Source organism: Boleophthalmus pectinirostris, unplaced genomic scaffold (assembly GCF_026225935.1).
Source record: "Boleophthalmus pectinirostris isolate CB_2022bp ecotype Guang Dong unplaced genomic scaffold, ASM2622593v1 HiC_scaffold_6, whole genome shotgun sequence".
NCBI lineage: Eukaryota > Metazoa > Chordata > Actinopteri > Gobiiformes > Gobiidae > Boleophthalmus > Boleophthalmus pectinirostris.
The window spans coordinates 22,003,049-22,020,398 of record NW_026571447.1 but is presented as its reverse complement, the minus strand read 5'-3'; the positions used below and the strand labels follow the sequence as shown (position 1 = coordinate 22,020,398).

The 17,350-nt window shown below is 38.0% G+C and overlaps 1 protein-coding gene across 1 annotated transcript in view; it reads right to left on the bottom strand.

Moving 5' to 3' along the window:
* The window catches only part of LOC110171456 (CUB and sushi domain-containing protein 3-like), a 188,561-nt gene that overhangs the window by 58,351 nt on the left and 112,860 nt on the right, over window positions 1–17,350 (bottom strand). Inside the window, exons 36-43 of the mRNA XM_020937169.2 lie at window positions 16,522–16,646; window positions 16,317–16,413; window positions 14,898–15,002; window positions 10,161–10,279; window positions 7,978–8,047; window positions 2,155–2,271; window positions 1,055–1,264; window positions 103–291 (exon numbers count right to left, since the gene is read on the bottom strand). Of these exons, the coding sequence (XP_020792828.1) occupies window positions 103–291; window positions 1,055–1,264; window positions 2,155–2,271; window positions 7,978–8,047; window positions 10,161–10,279; window positions 14,898–15,002; window positions 16,317–16,413; window positions 16,522–16,646 (1,032 nt within the window). The remainder of the gene's footprint in view (window positions 1–102; window positions 292–1,054; window positions 1,265–2,154; window positions 2,272–7,977; window positions 8,048–10,160; window positions 10,280–14,897; window positions 15,003–16,316; window positions 16,414–16,521; window positions 16,647–17,350) is intronic.

The following is a 17,350-nucleotide window of genomic DNA, read 5'->3' as shown; positions in this document are numbered from 1 at the left end:
AGCTATGTATGGTCTCGATTTGTGTTGTTCACTTCACTAGTCATTGATCATATTGTTATGGCTGTTTGGGATAATGCCTTAGAGCTTGTACATGTAACTGACCTTCACAGCGAGGTATGGGGTGGTTCCAGTTGCGGCTGACTCCATGCAGACATGTAAGAGAAGGCTCTCCAATCAGAGTGTATCCAGGCAGGCACTCAAAGGAAATGGTCATTCCCACACTGTACTCTTGACCAATCACCAGGCCATTACGAAAGGGACGAGGGTCTGGGCATCTCTGCAACTCGTATGCTGAAATCAAAGAATAAAACTTTCATATTTAACTTTGATTGATACACAAAGCATGTATTTATTTTATATTTTTCAGTGATGGAAAAAGTCCTCTAAATCTGTACTTTAAATATCAGGGTAATAACATTTCTCTTATAGTTATGTTAAAGTGCACTATGAAAATAACTCTCCAACACATCTGACCAGTAATTTACCCTGGTTATGTCACCTGCTAGTCTCCAGCGCAGCAGACAGGGCACAAGGAGATCCTGGCTAAACTCATATCTGTGCTGGACCATGAGTTTTGCCCCCTGCAGGACACCCTGTCTGCTCTGGAGAACAGCTTCAGTGACTGATCCACCTTCACTGCATGAAGAAGATGTTGTGCAGGACCTCTTCTGCTTCCAGACTGTACAATGAACAGCCCTGTACATGCTCCACTTTTAGTGTTCATGTGCACTGTAACATAATGTGAACCACACCTGTGCAAAACTGTGCAAAAGTCAAAAAGCTGCACTGTACATAATCCTCTCTGTATTGCAACACTGTAATTTTTCATTGTGAGACAAATAAAATGAGGTTCTCTTATCTCATTTTATATTAGAAAGGTTTAATGCCATCCACAGGAACATTCTAGGCAAAGCAACAACATCTCAACAACAAGCAAGACATACCCTCAATCAGAAAAGCTCCATGGTGCACTTTAATATCCCAAGTAAAGTAAAAAAGTAAGTAAACTGCATTTGAATTGTCCAGACTCTTGATAATGTATGACTTTGCTTACCTTGGTATAGGATGTGGAAGCCAGGCTTGTTCTGCGAATAGTCACTGTGGAAGAACAGAGTGGTTTCGTGGGTGGTGCTAAACAGAGAGTTGGGTACGACGGAGCCACTGAAGCGATCCATCACTGTCCCCATCTCCAAGCTCCCGCTGCGCACCTCCAGGTAATCATGGACCGGCTCTGTGGAGAAGTTCAGGAACTGCAGATGGATCCCTACCAAGTGTCAAAGCAAGAGAGAGGGGGGATATATCAAGTCTATGTATGCATTACATCAGAGTATGTTTCATAAAAGTGGTACAATGCTATTACTTTTAAGTTTCTTTAATGATACTTTAATCATGTTACAGAATTGTTCCCTCATAATTAACTCACTCAGAATTGTATTTAAATGATTCATAAATGTTTTAGTAATCCTGTATAAATGTTTGAGTATTGTCCTGCATTTAAAACCTGAGTGCTCTAAATTGTTTTCACATACCTCCTATGCCCACCCACTTCTACATTTATTTAGTTTAAAAAGTACATTCAGAAGGAGCTGGAAGAGCTTCCTGGCGCAATTCCTATTTGGAACGTGGCTGCTAGTGCGTTCGCTGTGTCCATTTATATATACAGTCTATGGTTTGAACATAAACTTAATGGGCTTATTTATGTTATTAAGTAATTTTGATCAATTTTGAGGTTTACACTGAGCAAGAATAAAATAATGATCTATATATGCTATAATCTAATACTAAATACTACAAAAAATATAACATCTCCTTTAACATCTTGCACTGTTAAAGAGAGGTCAGGAAAAGCCAGTGACAATTCAAAAAAAAGATCAGATAGGAGTGCTTTGACATGCTGGTAGTGCTTTTAAACAATTTTGACAGTTTCCCAAACACTTCACTTACTAGAAGAAGGAATGATAAATTTTAGAAGATTGTCTTCTATTGTGTTTTTGGTGAAATGGAATTTGAAACCTAACCGGTGCCTTGACAAAAGTCCATGCACCTACTTGAGATTTGTTCCAATTATGTGTATTTTGAACATCTACTCCCCTTCAAGACCTATGCCCGCTTTATACTTTATATATAGAACAATTATGGGAAAGGAAGACATACCAAAGCCAATAGGGAGCTGAACTCTCCAGCTACAGTCCAGGCTGCTCTGGTAATTCCCAGGAAAGCCAGGGCTGAGGATAACACCACTGAAGTCTGTCATGGAGCCCCCGCATTGAGCTGTAGGAAACCAGCCAATAAGAAATGTCACTTGTTCTAACATACATACAGAGACAACACAAACTATCACACATACAGTACAGAGTGCGCACCTGTGTACATTTGCAGCTTTTAGCATAAACAGTCATTGTTCTGGTATGTGCAATTGAGGACCCCTATGGCTCACAGCATGGTTATGTGTTTATATACAGTATTTATATATGAAGACTGAAAAGGGTCTGTCTGTGGGCGAAGAATAAAGTGGTTTAAGAGGGTTTTTACTCAGCAGGTGATTGCGGTGGTGTTAGTGTGGACCACAGCATGCAAGCTGGTTTAACACCTATTGTGTGAATTGCTCTTGATAAACATATTTGCCATGTGATTTTCAAGCAACACACAAAAAATATAGCAATGAAATATATTATTTAGCTTTTATGTTCTTTCAAATCACAGCTCATGGTACTTCTAGGTTTCAGAGGACATCACAATAGAGCCCGACCGATATGGATTTTGCTGTGGCCGATATGAAACCGATATAATGGGAGTTGGAGCTGCCGATAGCCGATATAATCGCCGATATATTTAGTGATGTAAAAATTCACTGTAAATGTTGAATTGTTTAAAAAACTTAGGTTTGGCTCTGGTGGATTTTAAATTGGGTTTATTTAGGCAACATTTATTGTTATTCTGCCTCTTTACATCATATTTACAGACAGTAGGTTGACTTAATGGCATTTTTGCATTACATTCTAGACACTAGTGATGGGTATTCCAGTTCTTTTTAGAGAACCGGCACTTTTGGCTCGACTCACTAAAAGCTGCTGGTTCTTTTGGCTCCCAAGTGGCTCTTCGGATTGTTTTGTTGCAAGAAGGACTAAAGCACGTCTAGGACTGAAGGACTAAACCGGGACTTATTTATTTTATGCTAAACTACAGTCAAATATGCTCGTTTTTTTTATTTTTTTTAATCCTACGTACACGCAAATTTCTCAAAGTTTCGTTTTCAGCCGCTGTCAAACTACCACGAGTCTGCACGCGGGGTGAAGAGAAAAGTGAGAGAAAGAGAAAACACGGCTCCCAATAAGGATCAGTCTCCCGTCGTTCCCTTCAAAGAGCCGGTTCTAAGAGTCATTTCGTTCGCGACGGACCCATAACTAGTAAAGAAAGTAGCGCTATTAGCCTTTAGCCGTAAATACGTGCGCGCCGCGGTAATTAATTATATGCGCAAATGTCATAATTCACACGTCTGTTCACAGCTCATTTACATATCAGTGCAGGTCCAGTAGCAAATATATGGCCAATATAGTCACTTTAGAACAGACCAATAGAAAACAGTCTGTTTATGTGCGGGAGCTACAGCAGCTAAACCATAACAAATGACAAAAACTAGCTTCAGAGTCGACATATTTCCAACACTCACCAATACAATAATCAATACAGGCTCCTCCTCACATCACAAATCTGCACTAATAAATGTCCTTTTAATCCAGACTCAAACCGATTGTCCGTAAAAAGAATATAATCTCAGTGTTTGGATCTGTGTCTGCAGGTGTAAACAAACACACGTGAGTGACGCGACTCTGTGGTGTGTTCAGGGACAGTACGGACACACAGACAAATGACTCCGTAGATAAATACTGATGTGGGGCCACATATTAGGACATTTATCTGTCTGTAAATTGGATTAAATGAACAGAATGTAGAGAGTCTAAGCTTTATAACGAGGTATAACATGCCCACGTGAAATATCGGCCCCTATCAGCCTAAAGTTGCCCATATCCGCCGATAATATCGGCCAACCGATATATCGGCCGGGCTCTACATCACAACATCCCATTTTAATACAAATGGGGGGGAGCTAAAATTAATATTGTTAAAACTGAAATGTATGTTGTAAATAGCAAGCTGTAGGATCTACTCACTACATGATCAGGGTTTACACATTCTTAGATAAGTCTTATGAAAATACATGTAATCAATTGTCAACCATCTGCTAGAATAAAATCATCACATTGCAGAATCTGAAAAACCACCACCATGAAAAATAAACCATTTGTTCAAAGCAATTAGAAAGCACTTGCACTGAATTTTCTTCTCATGTTGTTACTATTTTGCAAGGAGAAAGGCAAAACTGTAGAAGATACTGTAGAAGTTAAGTTCATGCACTGGATGTTGATTTTGGTCATTGATTTTAAGATTGATTTGGGAGTTGTGCTACATGGGCTTTTAAATTGACATTGATACATTACATTAGACAGTGCTTTACCCAGTGTTAGATTGATTACCTAGTAGTAGCTGGTTTACCCTGAAAAACACATCCTCTCTACATTGACGGGCACCTTTTGTCTTTTTGAATGTTCTCTTTCACACAGTGCCTCCATAATAAAATCTGACACGATCCTCTGCATTTCCTTTTCTCTCACCAACCAACTTCATAGTGTATTTATTACAATCATAAATCTCCTTTGTCATCATCAAGTCTCCTGTCCTGGCAGTTCGAACCTTGGCATCTTTTATTGTCAAACTGTATTCATTATCCATCCTCTGGACATATCTAAGTCATCTCAATATCGATTTTCCATTTTCAGTTCAGCTACCTTCAGCTCTGCCGCTTATCTTTTCCTCAGTGGAACTGTCTCAAAAACATTCACGTATCTTAGGTAGAGTAGGGAGACTCTACCTTAAATCACTTTCTTGATTATATTTTAGCGCAAACCTAAAACAAAGCACACCTACAATCATCATAAGGACCATTGTGAAACTAGAAGCACCAGTTTTCATGATTTAGTTATGCTCTTAAGGGACAAGAGAAGCAAAAAAGGCAAACTAGCTTTTGTGGGTCATTTTGCTCTCTCAATATATAAGCTTTTCCCTGGAAACAACAACATTGCCCAGTCAGCACATAAAGATGTTTTATTACTTAATTTAATCAACGTAACTACTGTAACTGCAACTTCAAAGGCCATTTTCTCAAAAGGCATTTTTCTCCAATACAGGGATATAAAGAATAAAGTATTCAAAATCCCCTTCACATCTACTTTTTAATAAATCAACAAGATGATGCAAGAAATTTAAACTCTATTAAGTTTAAGAGTTATATATCATCAAATGTGTGGCTATTCTAATACATATGACTGTAAATATGACAACATTACAAGACTGAAAACTTATAATTTTACTTTACTTTTTCTTAAAGTTTTGTGGGTAAACAACAGATAAAGCTTCACATTTATATTTTTCCTATCTACCTGCAGTGTATCGCTCTAACGTTAAGAAGTGTTGACTGCTGAAAAGGTACAGACCCACCCACAGCCACAACAGCTTTTCAATGATTTAATTTAGCTGCCAGTGGGATAGTGCCCTAACCTCTTGAATCGTGCGTAACATTTTAAGAGGAGCGGAGTGGACAGATACTTATGTGGATGTTATGGTGTTTGTACAGGAGCATGCAAATACTTTGAAGTGACTTTATCAGCTATTAAGGCAACATAGAGAGCAGGGCGGCCGCGTGAGTGCATGTACTGCAAATGAGCAAAGTGGAAGTCCAGGAAACGCACTTGTCAACACTAAAGCTGGGATTTATGCCGGCAGTGAACTGTGAAACCAACGGGGACTTTGCATTTACATGATGAGAGCGTGCAAGCTTTCATTGGAGCAAAATGCATGTCTAGCCTGGATATGTGTGAATTTGTGCACACATGTAATTGGGGGCAACAGCGAGGCGAGGTATTATAAAGACAAAGTGGACGGCTGCTTTGGTAATCTCAGTAATGCATCACTATGGCAATCAAAATCACATAATGTCTCGGCTAAAGCTAGGGGCTCATCGGGTGCTATGAGGAATCAGACAATACCCCGAAATGGTAGAAAGCCATATTGATTGACGGGGAAAGAAGAAAATTTATAATCCGGGGCCGCAAAGCTTTTAAAGTCCACCATCCCCCTGCTTCTTTACTTACCATTGAAATTCAGCTTTCTTAATACAATAACAGACCCTACGTGAGAGCATTGATCTGTGTGTGTGGCTGTGTGGCTGTGACATTGTTATTGCACAAAATATCAATGAAAGAAGAACGAATGGAGGATGACAATAATACTGCAAGTTATTGTTCACATCGATGGTTATAAAACATTCTGTAGCACCTTCAAAAAACTGAAACTACATATAAACAAAAACATCTGTTTTATGTTATTTCCTCATCAAAAACATACCTGGGGTTGTGTTTTGTTTCATTCACACATGTTTAACACACAAACTCTGCATATTTAGGCTGAGTTTTTCTCTCACACAGAAAACACTGATGTATCTTGTGATGCCATGTGGTAATACAGGATGTGCTCCACCCTGTATTTAAACTCCATACACCAGGGGTGTCAAACTCAACCTACTTTGATCCCAAAGGGGCCGGATCAGAAAACTCATGTCATATATACCCCAAAAATAACAATAAGTTCAAATATTTGTGCAGAGAAACACAAATCTATTACAGAAATCTTTTTTAATTGATGAACTCTTTCTTTTACAAAACATTATAATATTATGAACAACCTGAAACTTTAAGAAAAATGCAATTTTTCTTAAATGTTTTAACATGAACTTGTATGCAAATAGGAATAAGTAAATTTTTCTTGGAAAATCCTGCACTTGGTGTCCACTTTTCTTTTTGCTGATGAGGTCCAAACAATCGTCCTTTAAGAGCATTAAGAAAGAGGCAAATCTTCAATTATGCTGTTCTGGTGGGAGGCGGCCACTATGCTAAGCACCACAGAAAATTACCAATATTTTAATAGAAACTATAATTAAAATATTTTAGTAGAAAATCAGCCGAGGGCCAGATTAAAGGTCTTGGAGGGCCGCATCCGACCCCCGGGCCTTATGTTTGACACCTGTGCCATACACCTTCACTAGAATAATTTGGATAATTTCAGACCTGGAATTGCCAGTCTTTACTGAACTAAAGGTAAAAGGTAACTGTTAACTTGAAGACTATGGCTTCATGACATCACAAGGTGGAACAGAACATTTTGAGCTTTGGAGGCAGACTAATAATAAAGGATTACTCAAACATGTGTAAATGAAACAAAACGCAACCCCATGTATGTTTTTGATGAGGTAACAGCATGATGACATGGCTTAGAGCTCACAAGAAACTATTTCGTGTAATATAGAACCTTTAAAGATGAATATCTTTAAATTGGTTGTTAGTGTCTGTTGTATTCTCACTGCCTTTAATTAAATTATGAACTATTGCACTTTTTATATCATTCTTATTGTGTTTTTAGGGTGACCATGTTTACCATTTGTCCAGGGACTACAGATGGAAAATAGCCTCTCTGGCTAATTCTGGTACATTTACAGAAATGTTGATTAATGTACACTGACCCTAATTAAACCAAATAAATACAATATAAATATGTTACTTTTCTGGTGTAGGATTCATCACATGCTTGTCTTATCTGCCTCATTATTTTTCATTTCTTAAATTCACATCTTTTCCATGGTGGCATTGCCTGCTTGTCTCCTTGGCAGTAGATAAATCTACTGTGATTCTGGGCAAAGCAATAACATAAAAGACAAGCAGGTGGCAGGCTCTCCATAAGAAAAGTTACAAGTTTAAAACAAAATGATTTAAACATTAGGATTGTTAAATATAGTTTCAGAAACATGGATCTAAAATGGAAACTGTATTGACTGTAAACAACAAGTTAAATAAGGCCATACTTTACCTAAACAGAGAGGCACCGGGTAGTTCCACCGTCTCACTGGGCCAGGCATACAAGTGATGTACGCATTCCCCTGGTGAGAAAAACAAAGGCATTAAACTCTGGCTCTGGACAATATTAAAGCAGTGACATGGAGAGATCAAAACAACAGGTGGGAGAGGCAGCTTTAATGTTAGCTTTGTGGATCTTTGGACTTAGTTAGGGTTCATATTGGGGAATTTCACAAAATCCTCTTCTTAAGGTTCTCTGTTTAAATATTTGATGGAATTTAGAGTGAGACAGGGGCCTCTCGCTGGTAGCCAGAGAGCACCACCTGTGATCTGACTAGTCAGGGTTGCATCGCTGCCTCAGAGAACAAAACAAAACAAATACACAGAGTTTGCTGTTGTTAGATGCCTGCCAAAAAGTTACATATGAAATATTTATATCAAGGTTGCAACCAATACTGACAATTTATCTTTATCTTTACAAGACTACAATTAAGGGTAAAAAAAATCTTCTAATATACTTGAGCAAAACACATGCTTTTTTTTTTGGATAAAAGCAGTGAGGTGGATCCAAGATGTAATGCATTACTGAGTGTAAATTTTCTCAAGGCTTAAGTAACTACAAACTCTGCAACTCTAACTATTACCACAATTGCAACTAACCCTGTTTCCACTTTAATGAATGTATCTGCTGTTTCTCTGACCAGAATCAGAAATGACTACTACGGACATGTAGTACTAGCGTCTACCATTGAAAATAAAACTTTGTGTAATATTCTGACTTGGAAAAACAAATGCAAATGTCAAAGGAAATAATAATAAAATAATAATACAACTAAAACTAATTTTAATAGTAGTCAATATTTTGCAATAATTGCTAAAGCTTACTATTACGCATTTCTGTCAATGATATACTATGTCTACTATTACTACCCACTTTCCTGTACTGCATTACATTTTCAACAGCTAATCTAAGACAAGGATTAATCCAGAGAGGATCTACAATGGTCTCTAGTATATATCTGATGTTCTCTCTATAAGCCTTAAGATGTGTAGAAGTTTGGTATAGTCAGCCCTGACAGTGTAAAAGGAAGTGAATTCTTGAAAAATAAAATAGAATCTGTATGGGATTATAGAGGCCACTGTCAACAAATCCATCGCCCATGGCCTTGGACGGTGCTCCCAAAGCCACAGATACACTTACAGAAAATAGAAATACGTTTAAGCTGATTTGTAGCTGACACAAATGCGTTCACACACACACACACACACACACACACACACACACACACACACACACACACACACACACACACACACACACACACACACACACACACACACACACACACACATACACACAAACTTACAGCATTAGACTTGTAAATCAAGATGCTGAATTCTGTGCAGATTAGAGTGTGGCTGCATGGGGGATGCTGAGGACACAGTTTCTAAAGAGCCTCAATCATAATAATATTTCAATAGTTGTGAGGATGGAAAGCAAATTATAAACACAATCATTTGGAAAACTCGTGAATGCATATTCAGTTCACAATTGATCATAAACAGCATATTATGTGTGGAAACTATACAATATAATAGAAGTTAATGACATATAATGGCTCATTTTGTGATGTGATGACAGCAACAAGTCTCAATAATGGAACAAAAAAGGATTTTTTTTTAAAGGTGCATGAAGGAAATTTTGAGATGGAGGGTATGCTATCAGCTTATTTCCTTGGAAATGTTATTGCCTTTCTGAGTATGTTCCACAGTATGGCATTAAATTTATTTATCATCATGGATAAAAGCCAGTCCCACCTGAAAATTACATTTCAGATCTGTTGAGATCTGCAAACTCACTCAATTTTAAAATCCATGTTTTCTGAGCCACAAACCAGTCGTAATTAAATAAACACTGAATAAACACGTTTAATGCCATATTAGGGAACACTGCAAGCAATAACCTCGCCATAGAGTATGGTACGGTATCCTTCACCGGAAAAGTTACACAGTGCACTTTTAATAAACATATAGATTCTAAATGAAGTACACAAAAGTCTACTTTCCACCACAGAGAAAAAAAACTAAACAAAACAAAAAAACTAATGCAACAAAAAAACACTGCTTATGTAGACACAATAAATTCGACCACTAACTTCTAACAGTATTTCAGTGATGTATATGTGATTGTTTTACCTGTATGCTATAGCCTTGACTGCACTGGAAGGACACCATGTCACCCACAGTGTAGCGATCCCCAATCCTCTGTCCGTTACTAGGAGGCAGCGGCTCTGGGCACGAATCTAAACCTATTGCTTAGGAAAGAGTCACAACACACAAGTGCAGACAGTCATTAATCTCCTGTTCTCCTGTTCTACCCACCCTCAATGCCTAAGTGTTCATTTCCCTCTTGTAAAATATATGAATCTTGTAACATCTGAATTTAATGAAAATAATTGTACAGGTAATTACACTTTCATTCATTTGTGCCTGTAATTCCATAATTAGATGGCATATTAAGAGTCTTTTGATTTTGTCTGTCTCCATCATAAAATTAAGAAAGTGGGCCAAGTCACAAAGCCCTTTTCTACTTGTGGCTTTAATCTCCAAATCTTTCCGACAGTGATCTAAAGCAATCAGTGTGAAATTACAAAACCATCCCTCAAGTGTTACTTGACAGAAGCGGTGAGCTCTATTGGAACAGAGTGTTTACAGCGGAACATTTTAGAAGTGCAGCCTCATGCGAAGTGACTTAAAGGTATTGTGATCCATGGCTTAGCATATAATGGACTTCAGGTTACACTAGTTAGTTAGTAAATGATTGTTGTTTACACTGAACCTTGGAAAAACATATGTAATTAAATGTGAGCAAGGATATGGCTAAGTTCATATAGATTTATTGCATAACGCCATCCCCTTGATTGGAACAGGATTGGAATTGGAACTAAATGTAAGGCTTAAAGTGTCACGTTAGAGTATGAGATATTCATTATGTGAACAATGCATATTCTCTATGCCGAATAATTATACTTATTGTTTTCTACATTTTGAGACTTTTCAAACTTATTAAAATTATTATGAATTCTTGATGAATACACAAAATTTGCATACTTATTTGAATATTACTATGAAATCCAAATTTTAGGCCCACATAATCCATAATTCATAAAAGCAGTGAAGAATTGATTTCACTGCTACACCCAAATAGACACATAATTAAATCAAGTTTTGGTGCATTCAAAATTGTCAAAAGTTGTTTCAATATTAAACAAATGCTAAATATTTGTGTGGGATGAAATAGTGACCATAAGGAAGGGGGCGCACATATTCACACCAGGAGTATGTGGGTAAAACTACAAATGCTCAAAGTTGTTTTATATAACATTAAATTGTGTGGAGCCAAATATATTACAATTACAGTCTATGGTAACTTGATATCATTTTTAAATGGCAAGTTTAAAAGAAAAAAGTTAAAGTATTGTTGTTAATTAGAAATACCACTACATAGTAATTTGACTACATTTTGTACTTCGCTCAGGGTAAGTGTGATTGCTGGCTAACAGATGGCTCAGATTCCCTTTGAGATCTAGAGGGGTAGCAGTCTAACTGTCAGGATACACATTTTGGCAGGAACTCTTTTCATCCCACTGTGAAAAGGTGAACACCCACAGCTTCCTACGGGCCAGCCATTTTGGAAGTGTGCCCGTCCTTATCAAACAGAGTTGGTATTTTCAACAGGGCAACATGGCTATTACATCATTCAGGCCAATTAAATCTTAGCCACGCTGGCCCCTGCAAATCTGTGTATGGGTAAGATTGTGGCCTCTGTAGTGAGCTGGAGTAAATAGTACAAGTAGAGGCTGGTTAGGGGGCCACTCATTTCATAGGAAAGTTCTGAGATATGAAACAGTTTACCCAGGAAGGACCAGAGGCATGCTGCTAAAAGGCATTTCCATAAAATTACATCTGCAAACCCCATGTCTGAGTTCTAACATATAATCAAGAATAGAAATGACAGGGGCAAGAAAATCACGCTCAAATATGTTTTTCACTTCACAGCAGAAGAGTCATATGTCTTATGTGCAGGGAGGCATACAGCTATTTGCATAAGTACAGTATATTGTTTGTGTGTAGCCTGTTTACAAGTTGAATGAGGACACTCATTTGTGTATTTATATTATATTATGTGTACAGATGCAGTCTTTATAATTAATATACATTTATTTAAAGTTATAGTACATAAATATGAAGGCATTACTAATGAAAAGTGTGTTAAGACTATATAGTGAAGTTTGGATGCACCTCACTTCAAGATCTATACGGATTGTCAGTGAAACACATTTAGTCATAATCTGTATTGGTGGAAGAGACAGACTAGACTACTAGACTGGTCTCAAAGGACGGCAGTCACTTAAAGGAAACAGATGGAAAGCTGTGTGACTGTCCCTGGAGCCTGCTCTTAACATTGTCCTCAAATGTATCTGCAGAAGCTTCAATAGATGTATAGAGTCGACACAAGCCATTGGCAGGAATAAAATACCAGGTGTCGGAGATTACTGCTGATGTGTATTCGAAGTATGCATTTCAAGTAAAGTGAATGCATGTATTGTATATAAAAGTGTCAACAGAAAATATGCAAGGTGAAGAACATTTAGGCGCGCACTTCACACAGCCAAACCAGGAGCGCGCAGTGAGACAGCACTGGAGTGATTCTCAGCAGTCGGTGAAGACGGTGGGGGAGGGTTTAGAGAGAAGAAAAGGCCCAGACACATGCACTGATAGAGCCATTGGGAGAGAAAAGACAGAGGTGCTTTGGGAAATGGGGCTCCAACTGCGACGGTTACGGCTGTGAAGGCTTGTTCAAAACTGACGGGACGCACATGCACTAACGGAGCTGACAGCAGACTGATACACGGCAGCATGGCATAAGTCTCCTCTGGTTTGTATTCAAGTTTTATATATATATATATATATATATATATATACACAAAGGCACAGGTACGTACACACTATTTGATTTTAGGTGGAGTATCTTTTGTACATGATGCAAGTTCAATAATATTATATTATTTATGGTTATACTGCAGAGTTGATACAAAATACCACTGCATATACATTTATGGGTTTCAGACATATCCATAGTCCTTGGTTGTTATCAATAGTGCAAATCAAAATATAATATAATATTGTTTCAACGGGAAAGACATAATTCACTGTAAGATTTCACTTTTGAAAATAATAGTTAAAAAATTGAGACATTGTAATAAAATTAGGGGTGTCAAATTATCGCGTTAATTGCGATTAATTAATTACAGTCATATTTAGCGTTATGTTTTTTAATCGCGTTAATCTCATTTTTAATCTCTAACTTTACTGTTTCTGTATGCGAGTTGCTTTATTATGAAACCTGTTTTTATGTGTTGTTGGAACAACAACACACACACAAAAAACACATTTATACATTTTTTTATTTCGGTAATTCCACTCATTGCCGGAAACCCACACAAAACGCGCGCAGTAAGAGCGATGTAAACGTCATTTTAACGTTGGCGGCGTCAGGCACAATGGACGAGGTCGAAGAGCCAGTAGAACAGAGGCAGCATTGCACAGGTAAAAACACATTCGTGTCTTGGAAATTATTCTCCCAACGTGAAATATAAAAGAAATAACAAATATAATATCGCCTACAACTTAAATGTCACTGGTGAAAACAACCTGCATAGACTCATGATGTCTGCACTACTGTCCTATAGTGACCTGCCACATGAGGAGACACGCACACAAACACACACAAACACACACACACACCTTCATCATCGTCATTAACCTGAGAACGCGCAGACCACGTTTCCTTCCGTAGACACTGCGCGGACACCGACGTGCTCCCGTGAGCCGCGTGTGGATCGTGTTTTCTCGCGTACGCTGGCGTAAACCACGCTTCCTCCTGTGCGCCTCTAAACCAGAACTAACACCAAGACTAAAACCAGGACTAATCCTGTCCAGGACTAAACCAGGACTAAACCAGGACTAAACCAGGTCTAAACCAGGTCTAAACCAGAACTAAAACCAGAACTAAAACCAGGTCTAAACCAGGTCTAAACCAGGACTAAACCAGAACTAACACCAGGACTAAAACCAGGATTAATCCATTCCAGGACTAAACTAGGACTAAAGTAGGACTAAAGCAGGTCTAAACCTGGACTAAAACCAGGACTAAAACCAGTGATCTCATATATATAAAGCATTTCTCTATCAATAATATTTTTAATATGGTTAAGGAAAGACTGGACTTTTTATTGTCTTTAAGTAGACAAAAGTTATTATGTTCAGATTTTCTAGTCTTTGCTACTTTACAGCAAACAGTTTCTTATTCATGGAGACTTGGGCTCAACAGACAATTTGGAGAGATTTGTTAAACAATAAATGACTTTATAAAGTCACTTTTTTAAATCTATATCAGTCTTTTGATCTGCCACAATAATGTAATAATGAATTTAAATGAAAATACCTCAAATTGAAGCTTTTCTCAGCAATTTTTAGGTGAGATTATAATGAGATTAATTAGATTAATTAATTACAGATCATAATTAATTAATCTCTCAATTTTTTTAATCGCATGACAGCACTAAATAAAATGTTCACTGTATTTATATTTTTAAAGGAAAAGTATGATCAGATGATCCCCCAAGCACCAAAGCAACTATTTGGTCTAATATTGGTCTAATTCACATTAGACCAAATAGCACAGAACTTGTCAATACTTTTCCACTCAGCAAACTTATTTGTCTCTATGTGTGTGTGTGTGCGTGCGGCACCCTGAGCAGCTGTCCCTGTGCTTTAGTGTGGGCAGCTGGGAGCCAACAGGAGACACACACAGACACACACACAGAGGCGAGTGACAGAGACGAGCTGACAGGCCGTCTCCCCTCATACCTGTGTACTCCAGGTGGAAGCCCGCGGCAGACACGCTGATGTCCGACTGGAAGGTCAGGTACAGGTTGTTGGAGGTGCTGTTCAGCAGTTGGGGAATGGTTGTACCTTTAATAAATAATATACACAGGAAATTAGCTTGAAAGGGCATAGTCAAAACTCAGAGAAGATGGATCTGAATAATGAATAATGTCAAAAAAACGTTTGGATGTCTGAGGCCATTGAGAATATCAAGTCTGAATATTTATATTTAAGAAAAGAAAAAGCTGACTTTGAGTTTTAAATGTTTGTTTTAAGGGTTTATTGTTATTTTATTAGTAATCTTTTAATAATTCAGTGATGTTGTCAGCTCTGTTGGGGGTAACACATTAGTTAGTAAGGCATACTTACTATTACTTTTTAATAAAAAGTAACTTAACTTGTTAATTTTGTTTCTCCAAGTTATCATATACTAGTTATTTTTAAACTTTTCCAACTTAGCGTAAGAGTTTTAGTGGAGAGGTGCTGTGTGCGCTCCCAAAGTCTCACAGACTAAATAAAGAGACATCAGTCTTTCCTTCAGACACACAACACATCGGCTGCCCCTACCCCTCCTCCTGTACAGTTATTAAAAGGAGCCTTCAGCGTTGCAAAAGATTGTCAATAGTTGCAATATGAGTTATAAATAATTCATGGTAATGTAATAACTTCATGAGTTAATTTTCCAGGGCAGTAATGACTAATGAGGTAAATTAGCAAGTTTCTTCTAAAAGTAATGCCACACTTGTTATCAATAGTGCACAACAGCAGCGTTAGTTTAAAAAGGCTTTATGCGTAGGTTAAATGGAGATTAGTAATATTGTAATTGTAATCATATTACCACTGTTCAGGTTGTACCAAACAAAGTTCAACAGTTGCTGGGATACCACCAGCAAAATAAATTAATTATTTTAAATGTCACAATCTCACTGCATGTTGTGCTGCTTGACTTGCACACATTTCTCATTTTCCAGAGTGAGATATTCAGCACTTGGTTAATGTGACACCTCACCTCATAAAACTGATTGTTCCAAATGGAAGTCATTATGCTAAACTGGCTCCTCTTTACAGCGACTAGCCACCTTAAGTTATGGGACGGCCTGTTTGCACTGGAAAGTCTGCAGCAAGAGTGCCTATTTGATTAGCAGGACCCCCGGGGCGCCCTGACACTTGTAAAGTTGCAGTCTGAAACAGGGCCTAGATTATGAAGATTTATACTGCAGATAGAAAGCAGAGGTTTGTCTCTTGCTCGACTTCTCTTAACTGATTTTAGATGTTGTTCTCAAAGGACACGCCAAATGTCATCAGCTCCATCACCACATCTGTCTATGGCTGAAACCTTGTGACGTTTGATTGAAACTCAGTCGGGGGCTGTCAGGCAAGATTCTCTTGTCTCACTTTTACCTGAGTAGCTGCCGAGCCTTGGAGCATTGCCATCGACCCCATCGAAAAAGTCCAAGGAGTCCCAGTTGTGCTCAGTAGCAAAGGTCACAACTTGAATCTTTAAGGGCAAAATACAGAGAACACTCAGGTAAATAGAGCCACTTTGACATCATAAGAACTATAATGTACTGTAAATTCATCAACATGTAGCTGCCAATAGACTTACTTGAATACCGGCTCCTTCTGGGACTGTGATTTTCCAGGCACAGTTGAGATAGTTTGCGTAGGGCTCTGGATATCCTGGAGAGAGGATGGTACCTCTGCGACCAGTCAAAACACCACCACATGGAACTATAAAATTTAAAGCAGGACTTAAAATTAATAAGATACATCTGCAACTTGTTATTATTTGTATAACTTATACAGCTACCCCTTCACAGCCTTTAATTCACATCGACAAGATGCCACCATCTTGGCAACGGGCAAAAAAAGTGATGCACCATTTTGTTATAATTTAACAGGGCCTTTGAGTGCCCTGAGCCATCAGTTAATGTAATTGGAAGAGTAAGATTAGAAATCATGACACTCATAAAAGCATGAATGCCTCTCACCTATCTCAATCTGCAGCAAGCTCATATGTCAGAGCACCGTGGGCAGAGAAGTGAAGGAACTAGACACTTTATTAGATCCAATTTTGGACCATATTATGAGCTGGAGGTTCAAAACAACTTTTAATTATGTTTTAATAACTTGGGTATCATAAAACACAAATGACGTAACTAGTATTAAAAGTATGTTCAACAAATAAGAAAAAGCTGTTTTATGTGAGTAGATGAAAAGTTTAAGTTATGCTTTATTGTCCCTGTAGGGAAATTTATTCTCTGTATTTGACCCATTCTTCAATTCCATTAGGGCAACCTGTCAAGAGCATTGGGCGCGCTGTGCTCGATGATCCATCTCCAGATCTTGGGCTTGGTCAGGACTATGTAAGTGGAGGATCTGATCTATTGTGCATGTTTTGGGTTGATGGGGAAACCAAAGGGGTCAGAGAAAAC